The 14,002-nt window shown below is 41.7% G+C and overlaps 1 protein-coding gene across 9 annotated transcripts in view; it reads left to right on the top strand.

The window, feature by feature from the left end:
* The window catches only part of ATP2C1 (ATPase secretory pathway Ca2+ transporting 1), a 109,083-nt gene that overhangs the window by 48,613 nt on the left and 46,468 nt on the right, over positions 1–14,002 (top strand). For 7 of the 9 annotated variants that reach the window (XM_038391978.2, XM_043508944.1, XM_043508945.1 and 4 more), the window contains 5 exons: positions 2,321–2,437; positions 5,427–5,516; positions 8,177–8,212; positions 12,739–12,800; positions 13,712–13,820. In XM_038391978.2, coding sequence (XP_038247906.1) covers positions 2,321–2,437; positions 5,427–5,516; positions 8,177–8,212; positions 12,739–12,800; positions 13,712–13,820 — 414 coding nt within the window. The remainder of the gene's footprint in view (positions 1–2,320; positions 2,438–5,426; positions 5,517–8,176; positions 8,213–12,738; positions 12,801–13,711; positions 13,821–14,002) is intronic. The other 2 variants (XM_038391981.2, XM_043508943.1) reach the window with 1 other exon arrangement.

Here is a 14,002-nt window from a genome sequence, read left to right as displayed (position 1 = left end):
GAGAACTGGAACCCTGCCAACTGCCTGGAAGGATGGTATTGTGATCTCACCCTATAAGGGCAGGGGACCAAACAGTGAATGTAAGAGCTACAGGCTGATCACCTTGCTTTCCATTCCAGGGAAGGTGTTGATGCATATTTTGCTGGCACACCTGGAGCCTTTGCTACATCAGCAGCATTGTTCCCAACAGTCAGGCTTTAGGAGGAATACGTCCACATTCGATGCCATTTTGGCCCTTTGCTTGTTGTCAGAGATGCACCATGAGTTCAGGAAGCCCGTGCATGTAGCGTATATCGATCTCAAGGCTGCATTTGATTCAGTAGACAGTGTTGTGTTATGGAAGGCCTTAAAGGGCATAGGTGTCCCTACCAGTCTGCTGGACTTGATTAGAAAGCTGTATAACGAAATCATTGCCCATACTCATCTGGGGAACCAGATGTCAGCACCTTTTAAATCAGTATCTGGTGTTAGGCAAGGTTGTGTTTTGGCCCCTGCACTCTTTTGTCGGGCAATGGATTTCATAATGCAGCATTCAGTCGGATCCAGAGGCATTGAGATTGGTGATCTCTCGCTTACAGACCTTGACTACGCTGTTGACATTCTTATAGTACAGAGCCCCAACAGGTTTCGTGAGGCACTCCAGCGTATGGAGGAGGAGTCTAAGATTGGTCTCAATGTTTCATGGTCAAAGACAAAGCTACAAAATTTAGGACCAGGTCCACCCACGACTCCAATCTGTTTGAACAACGAAACCATCGAATAGGGTGATCAGATGTCCCAATTTTATAGGGAGCGTCCTGATTTTTGTGGTGGTTCCTCCCCCCCCGCCATCTAGGCTTCTGTTACCCCCCCCCCCCATCCCCTGTCCTGATTTTTCACACTTGCTGTCTGGTTACCCTACTATCGAATCAGTTTCCAGCTTTTGCTATCTGGATTCTATACTTACCAGCTGCTCTAATTCTCACACGGCGATTCTCCATCGGATTGGAATTGCAGCATCTTCCATGAGCCGTTTACAATGGATATGGAATCAACATCATAGTATGACAACTAAGTTCAGGATTTATTCGAGCTGTATCCTTCCCATACTGTTGTATGGCTGAGAAACATGGACAGTATACTGCTCACACTGGTTAAAACTGGAGGCTTTCCATACAATGTCAACATTGTATATTGGGCATAAACTGGAATGACTTCATCTGTAGTGCAGATGTTTATGGTCACTCGGGCCTACAGAATATAGGGGCCGTTGTCTGCAGGCAGCGACTTATGCTTTTCGGACATGTCGCAAGGATGCCATGAGATGTTCCAGCGAACGCTGTTCTCCGGGTGGCTTGTAACATCCAGGATAAAATTCCACCAACAAAAGGGTTGGGGGGGGGCACAGAGGCAGACCCCCTATTACGTGGGTTCATCAAGTCTGTTCCGTTGTTGGACTCTCAGGCCGTCAAGCCTTTGAATTTGCGCAGGAACAGACCGAATGGCGAATGATTGCTACAGCTGACTGTTTAGCTAAGTGTTGAAGAGGATGAGTGGAAGGAGGAGAACTGGGAAAATAGCATGAGGCTGAAGCAGCTTCATAATTCCTTATTCATGGTGCTAACTCTGACCAGGTTTTTGTGTCCATAAATCTTGGGTCAACTTTAGGGTACATGGTCTTTTGCTGCTGCTTTGATCCCAAAGGTGCACATGCTCTCTTGGTTAATATGAAATGGATGGAGTTTTTGGCCAGTAAGGGACCAGTACTTTCAGAATATGATCTTTCTAAAATTGTTGACAAGCTGAGTCACTAAGCCCCTGACATAATCCTCAAGAGCCTGAATGCTGAATACATTTTGGCAATCTATCTGGGTGGGGTGAGAGGTTTCTGCAGAGAAGAGGTATAATCTGTTATGGATGTGGAGCAGCATCCTGTACTATAGTGTTTATCACTCGTATATATAATCGCTACAAGTGGTTTTTTTTTCCTCCTGCTGATAATAGCCCTTAATTGATTAGTCTCATTATAGTTGGTATGGCAACACCCATTTTGTGTGTGTGTGTGTGTGATCTTCTACTGTATTTTCCACTGCATGCATCCGATGAAGAGGGTTTTAGCCCATGAAAGCTTATGCCCAAACACATTTGTTAGTCTCCAAGGTGCCACAAGTACTCCTTGTTCTTTATAATGTTTGTGGGCTCTTTTGTATATACCATTTTGGTGTAAACTGAAGAGCGTAACTTTTTGCTGCTGCTTGTAACCCTCCAATTTTTTTATCTCCTTATCAGTATGTGCTGTGTGTGGACTCAGTAATTGCACATTCTCTCCATATTCCAATAGGCTGATCTTCAGAATGGCTTAAAAAACTCTGAAGTTTGTCATAGGCGGACGTTCCATGGATGGAATGAGTTTGATATCAGTGAGGATGAGCCGCTATGGAAAAAATACATTTCTCAGGTGAGTATGTGGCATCCTCAAGTCACTCAGGACTGAGTGTCACCTTGTTACCTCCCCGACATCAGCAAGTAGGAGTCTTGCCTGTGCTTGGTGGCACCCAGCTAGCCTTTCAGTCACTGAAGCATGCGCTTCTGGGCTATGCCAGCGCTGTCTTTGCCTTGCAGGTTAACAGTAGGTGCACCCCAATTCCCGAGTCCCTTTGAATTACTCCCCTGTAATATACAGCCCCTGACACTGGCTGCTTGCAGAAATCCCAGTGCTCTATACCCAAAGGTACAGTTTACCAGTTTTGCCTTAAATCACCACTCCAGTAAACTACACAGAGCTTGTGAGCACTCAAAGTAAAACAAGAACAGGTTTATTTAAGAGAGAATAAAGATTTGACTAGAAATAAGAGTGTGTGCTGGAAACAAGTGGTTACAATAAAAATCACAAAACGTAAACCTGGTTCTGTGCTTATTTATATAGTTACCTTTCCTATCTGAAAGTAGTTCTTCCTCCTCCCCCCCCCCCCATTTAAAAAAAAAAAAGTTCAGAGCTGTCTGGTTTCCCAAGAACCAGGATCTAAACATTAATGAAAATACCCCTACTCTAGAAAGGGTTTCTCAGTGAATGCATTGAGTGTTTCTCCTTCCTTCCTCTGTGCTATATTGAAAACAGCCTTTTGATTCTATTCACAAACAGGGTAAACCCTTGTCTTGTTTTATAGTTCCTTTTGTTTATCTTAAAAAATGGTTTTGATTGTTTGCAGTCGTCTCTGATGGAAAGTTTTATGTTGTGCAAGTCTAAACAATTGAGTCTCGCATTGCACCACTGGCTAAACAGGGCAGGGTGACACCCCAAATGAGCTGGCACCAAGACACATTATCCCCGGTGACTAATTTAATTCAAAGTCCACAAAGCATGCTTTCAATATAAATACATTATTCCTTAAAATATTACCCATGTATACATCTCACAATAATTATGAATCCTGACCAGTAATGAGCTTTCTGTAGATACAGGATATTTATCCATAAAGGTATCATGTATTTGGTGTATTGAATTTGTCAGATCTAAAGTGCAAGTTTTTTGTAAAGAACACCTTTGCTTAGAAGCCCTTATCAGTCATTTCCTCCACTTGGTTTTAATTTTCAGTACTTTGTAAAGATTGCTCTCCAGTCTTCAGTTCTCCACTTTCATGGCCTTAGTACAGTGATCAGTTAGGAATCCTGTAGTGTAAAATAGTTGGTTTATATATGGTAAGGCCTCTTATTATTTAGCAGTACTCAAAGGTCTCAATTAGACGTAATTTGTTTCTGAATCTCGCATTCATGAATGAACAGTCTAACCAAACTGGAGCTGGAACAATTAAGCGTTCTCTGGAGGCTAAAATGTGAACATAAATCACCCCCTTTAGGTGATCATATATAATTCCATATGTATCTGATTGTTGGGTAAATGTTCGTGCCCTGTGTAAAGTACAGACCCCAAGTAGATAAGACAATTAAAAAAAAAAAAAAAAAAGGCAAGCCTGGGGAATAATGCACTGGTGTGAGAACTTCGCCGCAGTGTAAAGCAGTGCTGCCAGATGAAGAGCAGCATTTTTCATATCAGCCTTGGCTTGTAGGTGTGTGAGCCTAAACATTTCATATGAGTGGTGCAGGAAGGTTAGTTCTTTTCTTCCTTTCTCCTCCATAGGTCTACTGGAGCAGAGTACTCATCCTCTTCTCCCTGGCCCAAATCACACGAATCCCACACTACACACACTTTTCTGGAACAGCATAATGTTTACAAGACGGGCCAGTTTGTTTCCTGAAACTTGTCAGAACAGCAGACTGTTATATATTTCACTGAGAAATGAGAGATGGTTTAGATTAGAGCGATTACTGTGCTTGAAGTTACACTAGAAGCATATTCAATCCTCTGGTTTTGGTGGGAGTGGGAAAGGCTTGACCCACTCTTCTCCCTCACCCCCACTCTCCACGTACAGCTTTGGGGGATTCTGTGGGCTGATAGTGCTTGTAGCTTCCACCACATGGAAATCTAGTGAGTTTTGAGGATGTTGACCTCCACAATGAAACTGACCAGATTTTTTTTTAACTACTGTCAAGGCTTTCCAGAGAAACTTCCCACACACAATGGGCAAATTCTCTTCTACCCCCATTTTAAGTCTTGACTTCATTGAACTAAAAAAGGGATTGACTGTGTCCAATAACTAGTGGCACCACAGCATTATTTAAAAATTAATAGTAGTAGACTGTCCTAAGCTATCGAAAATAAACTTTACATTTCAATTAAGATATCTATCTGCTATGGACATACTTCTCTAACAAATTGCTGATGCCCACATGACCTTTCATAGTCATGTGCTCTTAATTTAGGTAGTGTATTTTCTGTTTGGATGGGGGGCATTTGACTCTTGTCTAAAAAGAAGAGTAAAACAAGAAAGGCTCATATAGATCTGAAGCAAGCATGATGTGTATCTAACAAGAAACCTGAATATACCATAAAATAAGAAAATGTGAATTGAAAACTAAATGCATATTTCTGCCTTGACACCACAAAGTATTGGGAACCAAGTTTCTTTCCTAATTGTAAAGCATTTTTAATCCAGTTCAAACATTTTTAATAAAATCTTTCAATATAAATCAGTCTAGTTTTAAAAGGTAATAAAAACAAATACAAAAAAATTACTCTCAACCTGGGAAGATGGAAATCAAGAGATTTCCATATCCAAATCCACTGTTGTCTTGCATACTGTTAAGAATTTCTGTATTCCCCCAAGAGAGCCATTCAGGTTCCTTGAGAGACTAAAGAAGTTCACACTTGTTTTAGCAAAATCTCTGTTCCATTTGAAGACCTGTTTCTAAATCACTCATCTAAACAAACTTGGTTCAATTAGTTCAACTTGACCCAAAGGCAACATATCAAACTTGCTGTGAGAGGGAGAGTTTGTAGTCACTCTTCCAGAGTGTTGCTGAATTACTTTTCCTTTTTTTACTTTCAGTTTAAAAACCCCCTTATTATGCTTCTCCTGGCTTCTGCAGTCATCAGTATTGTAATGCATCAGTTTGATGATGCCGTCAGTATCACTGTGGTAAGAAACTGAAATTTGCCTTGTCTTTGGGTGTTTTACTTTAAAAAAAAAAAAAATGGGTATTGGGTTCCAGTAAACTGGCAATTAGCTTGGGAAAGCACTGGAATATTAAAGTTAATGTGCACTGTATCACTCCTTTTCTAACTTATAAGACAAGTTACATGCTGCTGTTCAGTAACAGCCTGTTCTTAATTGCAAATGGAAAATCTTTTCCACAATGTACATTTAATAAAACTAGATCTTACATTTGTTAAAATGTTTGACCAATATATTGACTAGCTCTCAAAGTATATGGACAAAACATTTACTAAATTAAAACAAATGCCAGATCAACTAAAAATACTGAAGGTGTCTGACATGTTTTATTGCTACCTTGGCAGTTGCAAACAATCTGTCCAGTATTTCTCTTTGATAGGAATATATGTTCCAAATCTTACTGATCTTCAATCCTAAATTGTGGCTGCATTATACAATTGAACTATACTTCCTATCAATGACCTATTAAGAGACTCCTTATTTGTATGTTAGTTAAGTTCTTTGAAAGATGCAATCTAGAATCATCAGCATCATAAAAGTACATTTCAGTTATCTTCTTATTTTCATCTAGCCAGAAAGAGCAGAAGAAAATTCTACCAGAAAAAAATAAATCTTTATAGAAGTCTGTAGATAAAAGTGTGAAATAAGCAATACACTAACGGGCCAATAAAATATTGCTAATTAAATCTGTCTGTCTGCAGTAAAGAGGAAATTGTCACTTTTAGTGACTTCAAAAAAGTGGTGGCCTAAGTACGTTGTAAATTGTGATATAAGGTGAGTGAAGCGGTAATTTTTTTTTTTTTTAATTGGATCAATGTCTGTTGGTGAGGAGACAAGCTTGAGTTCTCTGAGGTAATTTTCAGGTCTGGGAAAGGAACTGAGTGTTACAGCAAAGATAGTGGCCGATTAAGACCTCTGCGGTCATAAGATAAAAAGAGAGGGTTAGTGGTTACAGATTGGATTTGTGGCTTATTACAATAGTGTCTGTTTTGTCCATGATTTTTTCTAGCAGAATATTAAGCTCAAGACCAGTCTTTTGAAAATGTTGTGCAGGTTTCTTTTCAGGATCAGGACTGAAAGGTCAGGTATACAAAGCAAACACTGTGTAAAGTGTTCACGCTCAAGTGTTTTATGGTGTTTTTATGCTCAAGAATATGAGAGTGAAACTAGACATTCGCTACAGTTAGGGCATTTAGTGCACTGGATTAGGTGCACCATGCATTGAGAGACGTGTAGGATCCCTGGTTCTTGTGGGGGGTGTTGACCATTGTAGTAGTGGAGATATGTCTGCAGGTTTTGCATCTGTTCTGGTAGGGTTTGGTGCCACTTTGAGTTGTTGTGTCCTGGTCTGTGGGGAGTTGTTTGAAGGCCAGATATGGGGGTTCAGGAAAGATTTCTTTCAGGATGGGGTTCCCATTGAACATGGGTTCCAATGTGGGTTGGTAGGTATGCAGTCAGAGGAGGTTTTGTTTGTTTTGAAGCAGGTTCTCTTGGTGTATTTAGGTGGCTTGTTTCATGATGTGGGCTACTTCTCTGGTGGTATCTGTTTGGCAAAGGTGAGTCAAGGTGTATACACTGGACTTTCTCCTTGATGCATATTCTGTGATATTGGAGTGCCTGGCTATAGATAACAGATTTCTTTGAGTTTCAGGTGCCTATTGGAACTATAAAGATAGGTGTGGTGATCTGTGGATTTCTTGTTTGTGGTTGTCTGTAGGGTTCCATTGTTGAAGCTGACTGTGGTGTCCAGGAAGCTGATGCTAGTGTAGGAGTGATCCAGAGAGAGTTTAATAGAGAGGTAGTGGTGGCTGAAGTTGTGGTGGAAACCTCTTAATCTTGTGGTTGCTAAAATACACTCTTCTGGAAGCTGTTGGAGAAGCTTTATAATAACTTTAGATGAAAGTGCAGAAAATCTATCCATCCCCTTAACTTTGAGTAACTTGTCTAAAATAGTACACAGAACCTCAACAAGAAAATCAATACTGCTGGAGAGTAAACATGCCATGGAGGGTTGTAGAACATATAAATTTCACAGTAAAATATACAATGCTTTGTTTACAAAACCAGCATATATTAGTATATCTCAAAAGTGAGGCTTAAATATATTCCTTAGAGTAGTTACATAGCTCTTCTGGTTGCAAAGCTGTAAGTATCTTTGTTTTTTTCCAGTAGTTATAGTACATAACTCCAGCACTTTTGTAATCCTCTCTTCATTCATATAGATATAGGTATAAATGAAAAGAACATGACCAGTATACCAGCTGGACTGTGTACCTTTCAGGTACCTTTGTGTACATCTGCCTCTTGCCACCTTTTAGAAATGTAGCGCAAACAGCATTTTTTCCCTCAAACTCTGAATCTCCTTGTTCAAAACATGTATCTGCTTATGTGCTTGAAATTCACATTGAAATTGTTTCTCTGTAACCCAATTTTATGAAGGCTTTAGATGTTCCCCAACATAATAAAACTGGTATAAGTTGCCCTGTTTTTGAAATAATGGATCTGTTTCAGGTATTATGGCTTTACGTGTACTGGCAAATATAACTAAGCTAGAGCTAATATGACTGTTTACTCTACCTGATATTTGGAATTTCAAAAACTTAACTGCTTTTATTTCTGTTCAGGCAATACTCATTGTTGTTACAGTTGCCTTTGTTCAGGTAAGAACTTTTTTTTTGCCAACTTAAATCACATTAGTACTTCATATAAATTCTTCTATGTAAGCAATTGCTGTAGTTTTCCTAGGGATATTGTGCAGTTGTGAATGGCAGAGAAGATTGTCTATTTCTCAATTTTTTTCATAACAATCTTTAACACTAATAGTTAGTCTCTAAGTATTATATTATTATATTTTCCACTGAATGCACTTGATGAAGTGAGTTGTAGCTGTAGCTCATCAATGTGCTGAGCAGTCAAACACAAGAGTACTTCCAAAAATAGCATCTGAACTGAGAACCATCATGAGAAATTTCAACTTGGAAAGTTTCAGTTTAAATTACTGAAAACATGAGGTTACAATGAAAGGACTATCTCAGCAGTAACTTAATCTTTGCTGGAAGCATTGCTCTAATAAGAGCAAAATACTAAAGGATAAAGGAAGGAACCTACAGGATTCTTTCAAAAAAAAAAATTGCATATAGGCAAACTAGCAATATATTAAGATTGTGAGCTTGTCAAGGCTTGCAGTATACTTTTGTCTTTTACTCCCTGGGAAAATTCTGTGCCAAAAAATTCTGCATTATTATATTTGTCAAAATAATGCAATATAATCACACCAGTTTCAATTATTTTGGTAATTGATGTAAACTAAATGCAGAAAAAAGTGACCACTATTCAGCATTTCCGGAACACATGAAAGTTAAGTTACAAATACTTGGTAACCAATACCCTGCATTCCAGTTGTAAACCTGGTTGGCTACTTTGGGAAGTGCTTGGTTCTGTTTGTCCTGATGTTTTGATTGCTTAGTAAACATTTTATTTGCCCTCATGTGGGAAATGCTGAGTATCAGATGTTTTAGAAATGTGTACCAAGTAATGGAAAAGAACAGTACAAGAGGCGGGGCTGCGGGTAACAAGTTGAAGGACAAGGCCAGAAGATTTTGGCTGGACTGAGGACTAAACTTTGGCTGAACTAAGGACTAATGATATAAGCAGCACCTGAGAGTCTTTACCACCACAAGATAATGGAACCCAAAGATAAGAATGATGAGAACATTGGGTGATAAACAACAGAAAAGGAATAAACAAGTGCTGTGTATATATATGGCTGTGGGAAGGGAAATAAAGTGCTTTTTACCAGCAACTGTTTCAGTTGTCCTGTAAGCCAGCCTGCTAGCAGCAACAAATGGTGACCCCGACGTGATAGAATTCTGTGAATTTGGTACCACGGACAGAGGAAGAAATAGCAGGGACCGCCGCTGCCGGTGTCCTCCGTTCGGGTGAGGAACCGGGACGCCCAACTGAGGCGGGGGGAGCTCCCACTGAAAGGTGAGCGGCGGGGAATATCTCTCATAATGGGAGCGGCAGCATCGGCAGATGAGCAGGCCGTGTTTAAGGTCTTAAGCAATCTGCTTAATAACCAGGGAGAAAAATTTTCCCCAGAAGCTCTGCAAAAATTGCTTCGGTGGGGAAAGCGACGGGGTTTCCTGGTTAATTCAAAGAATGTGTTTGACTCCTCGGTGTGGAAAGCATTGGGGGAAGACCTGTGGGACTCTGTGGGGGTCAGAAATAAAGAAGCTGCTGCCTTGAGCCCTATCTGGCGGACTGTTCATCGAGCCGTTACCACCGCAGCGGCTCAGGCAGGGGCGCGTATTGCATTACGCGAGGCATTAGAATCATCAGCGAAAGGGGCCTTCACGGTAGGAGCGAAAGACTTTTTTGGTAAAACAACGCCTATGATTCCTTTGGCGCCGTTGGACCCCAGTGAGGTACTGTTGCCCTTGGAGGATGACGACTCAGATCGGGGCGAAGCGATGGCCGTGGACCAGCCGGTGTTGGGGGAATAGTCATCGGGCAATCCAAAGAACCCGTTACAAGGGGAGTCAGGATTGCCACCCGCGGTTGTGCCACCAGCCCCTCCCCGACACGTTCGGATTATTGACTTGCCTAAAACTGGAGAGTTTGATAACTTGACGCAGGACCAGATAATTCGGTGGTTATATAAGGAAGATATTGCAGCTCAACAGATGATGGATGAGCTGGATAGAAGGGAAAACAGACCGCAAGGATCGTCACGATCGCATCTGCTACAACAGCTTCAAGAGCACGGCATACCTGACCCCTCACATTTGCCCCATATTTGTAGGTTGTGTGGGTATTATGGTTGTACGAAGCACCTCACTCCCGAGGGAGAGTTGCGACCGACAGCAGAGGAAGAATATCGCAAAATTTATGCCCCCGCTACGCAACCGGTTCGACCAAAAGTGAAACCTCTGCCACCTACATGTTCTTCAATTGGACGACGGCAAGAAGGACGGGGGTGATTTGGAGGGATGGGGGGGGAGGAGCGGGATCTCCTGACCCACTTAAGCGCTGGCATGGATTGATAAAGGATGCTATAATTGAAGGGGAATTTTTGGATGCCATGCCGGCTACTTTCCCGGTATCTGTATCAAGGGAGGGGGTTAAGTCTTGGGTGCCGTTAGACTGGAAATTGATGAGGGAGGCTCAGAAAGCTATTGTGGCGTATGGCTTGAAAAATCCGTATGTACAAGCGTTATTAGAACAAATATTCTCGGGGCAAGCGATGTGTCCCTTTGACGCCCAGAAATTTGCAGATATGTTGTTAACACCCACACAGAGATTATTATGGAAGGATTCATGGAGAAAGAAGGCTGAGCACGTGGCAGTGCTTAATTTAGATAGACCCCAGGACGACCCTCTCCATGTAGCAACTATAGACATGTTGTTGGGACAGGGGTGATTTGAAGAGCCTCGGCTACAGGCGCGATTGGTACCCCAAATATTACAACAGTCTCAGCTTCTAGCATTGGAGGCATTCAAAGAGCTCCCTGATTTGGGCGCCCCGTCACCTCCCTATTTAAAAGTCACGCAGGGGGTGGGTGAATCTTTTGCCCTCTTTTTGGACCACCTAAGGATGGCATTGGATAGGGCCCCTAATTTAACACCAGATGCCAGATCGGCATTGGGGGTAGATTTAGCCCTTCAAAATGCTAACCCCACGTGTAAGAAGATTTTGGTGACTTTACCAAAATCGGCCTCCCTAGTCGACATGATTGAAGCCTGCACTCGTGCTCCTTTGGTGGAGGAGGAGGATAAGGCAAAGATTCATGCACGCGCCTTGGCGGTAGCCTTGAATACCTCCAAGTCGAATTGGCGTAGAGGAAGGGAGGGGGCGTGTTATCAGTGTGGAAAGATGGGTCATTTGAAACGGGATTGCCCCAAGAAAAGAGGGCAGCCACACAACAATGCACTTCCCTCCCCATTTCCCGGGACATGTAATCGATGTGAAAAATTCGGTCATAAAGCTACTGAGTGTCACTCCTGGTTTAAAAAAGATGGGACCCCTTTGTCGGGGTCGGGAAACGCCTTGTGGAGCGCCAGCCGGCAGGGCGTGAGGACAAACAATACGCCGGCTGCTTGGACGGCCTCCGCGGGGCAACTTCCGGCAGTGCCAGAGTTGATTTGGCCACCGCCGCCGACGTCTCCCTAGAGAATGATAAGGTGACGCTCGTTCCATCTGTAGCATCTGGACCGTTGGGGTATAGGTTAAGCGCATTGTTAATAGGTAGATCATCCGCCTCCTTACAGGGGCTTTTTGTGCTTCTAGGGCTAATTGATGCTGATTATAGAGGGAACATTGGGATTATGGTACGAGCTATATGCCCGCATTCTCCACAAACACCCTCACTTTTTTTTTTTTTTTTTTTTTTTAAATGGGTAAGTAAAACAGATCCTGAGCTGTAATCTAACCCCATTGTGCCACTCAGGCACAGGAAAAAAGCAAGAAGGCACATAGGGAGTCCTCAGCTAGGAAAATCTTACTGTCATTTACAGTAAGGCTCCTTTACATCCCTCTGGCAATGTAAAGGAGCCTTAAAACTTTCATACATGTTTTATGCTCCTGAGGGAATTAGTTGTTAATGTTCCATTCTTAATCATGCAGGCAGGTTGCTACATTTCTGCTCTGCCTCAGGGGACAGAGCCTGCCTCACGCTTGCCTCCAAACAGCCCAAAGCCCTACCCCTACACACCTGGCGAGGCACAATAGCAAGCGAGAGGGGCAGTCTCTCTCTCCTTTGTGCATACACCCATTTTGCGTCCCCCCCCCATGACTTACACTCTGCTGGCTGCTCTGGGTGCTTGCACAGATGTCCCCAGATTGACAGGGAAGGAGCTCATGTCCCCCTCAGATTTCTTTTCTTCCCCATTTTTTCTGCAGACTATATGAATTCTACGCCCCTGCAGTGGTGCAGAATCCCACCAGGAGTAGTCTTTGCAACACCTAGCAGGTTCTGGGCCTGATTTGGGTTCTGAGTACTACCTTTAATACGCAAGACTGGCTTTAAGTAGTAGGTACAGTTTTATAGAGAAAAAAAAAAAAAAAAAACCAAAAAACCAAAAACCCCAAACCCTGTTGATCAGTAATTTTTTTTCTCTCTCATTATTTATGTGGTCAGTTTAAAAGACTTTCTCTCTTCTAATTCCATCTTTTATTTCACTGCAGGAGTACCGCTCAGAAAAATCTCTCGAAGAGCTTAGTAAACTTGTACCTCCCGAATGCCACTGGTATGGCGCCTTCTACTGTTTCAGATTTAAATTAAGCTGGTTATGCATTAAACTTAATCTGCTGTGAGTGTAAAGGCACTTCAGGGAAAAGCTTACTGCCATTTACATAACCCTTTGATTCCACATTAGCGTGTCAAATTGTTACACTATTATAGAGCATGCTAGAGGAAAGGATTTCCAACTATAAGGATAGGTAAGCACTAGAATAGGCTCCCAAGGGAGTTGTGGAATTCTCATTATTGGAAGTTTTTAAGAACATGTTGGACAAACACTTGTCAGGAATGGTGTAAGTTGGATGCAGGGGGCTTGACTTGATGGCCTCTCAATGTCCCTTCCAGCCTTACATTTCTATAATTCAATGGATTTGACCTTAGAAATAGTTCATTTTAAAGCTTTTTAATTTAAGCATAAAATATCACCATGTATCAAGACACTTAGAATGGTGCAAATCAGGTTGTTTCACACCACAGTAATATAAGGACAATCTTGTTCTCAGTGTCCTTGTTTGAAACTAAGGTCTTTGTTTGCAATGTAGTGCTAATGTACTTAGAATCAGTTTTGTTTTTATCCTGCCTGTAGTAGTATGTAGTAGGGATTTCTGCCCCAAACAAAATACAAGGAAGTAATTCTTAAATTGATAGGTTTCAGAGTAGCAGCTGTGTTAGTCTGTATTTGCAAAAAGAAAAGGAGTACTTGTGGCACCTTAGAGACTAACAAATTTATTTGAGCATAAGCTTTCGTGAGCTACAGCTCACTTCATTGGATGCATCCGATGAAGTGAGCTATAGCTCATGAAAGCTTATGCTCAAATAAATTTTAGTCTCCAAGGTGCCACAAGTACTCCTTTTTTTTTTTTCTTAAATTGATGATGCACTTCCACTTTTTATTGATTATATATTTATTCTCCACAGTGTACGTGAAGGTAGGGTGGAACACACACTTGCCAGAGACTTAGTTCCAGGTGATACAGTCTGCCTGTCAGTGGGAGACAAAGTCCCTGCTGATCTACGCTTGTTTGAGGTATGTGTTTAGAAAATTGTCTATTAAAATTGGTTTTGGAGGGGGAAGGAGGCAGGAGGGACAGAAAAGGTAAATGAAAATGTGTATACAGGAACAAAGATTATTATTGTCTAGTGGCTAAAATACTTTGTTTATAGAGAATGCTAGTGTTTTACTTCAAAGATTAGATTTTTGGGGATTGT

The sequence above is a fragment of the Dermochelys coriacea genome, chromosome 2 (assembly GCF_009764565.3).
Source record: "Dermochelys coriacea isolate rDerCor1 chromosome 2, rDerCor1.pri.v4, whole genome shotgun sequence".
In the NCBI taxonomy this organism is placed as follows: domain Eukaryota; kingdom Metazoa; phylum Chordata; order Testudines; family Dermochelyidae; genus Dermochelys; species Dermochelys coriacea.
Note: the sequence above shows the minus strand (reverse complement) of the source record. Positions and strands in the feature narration are given on the sequence as shown.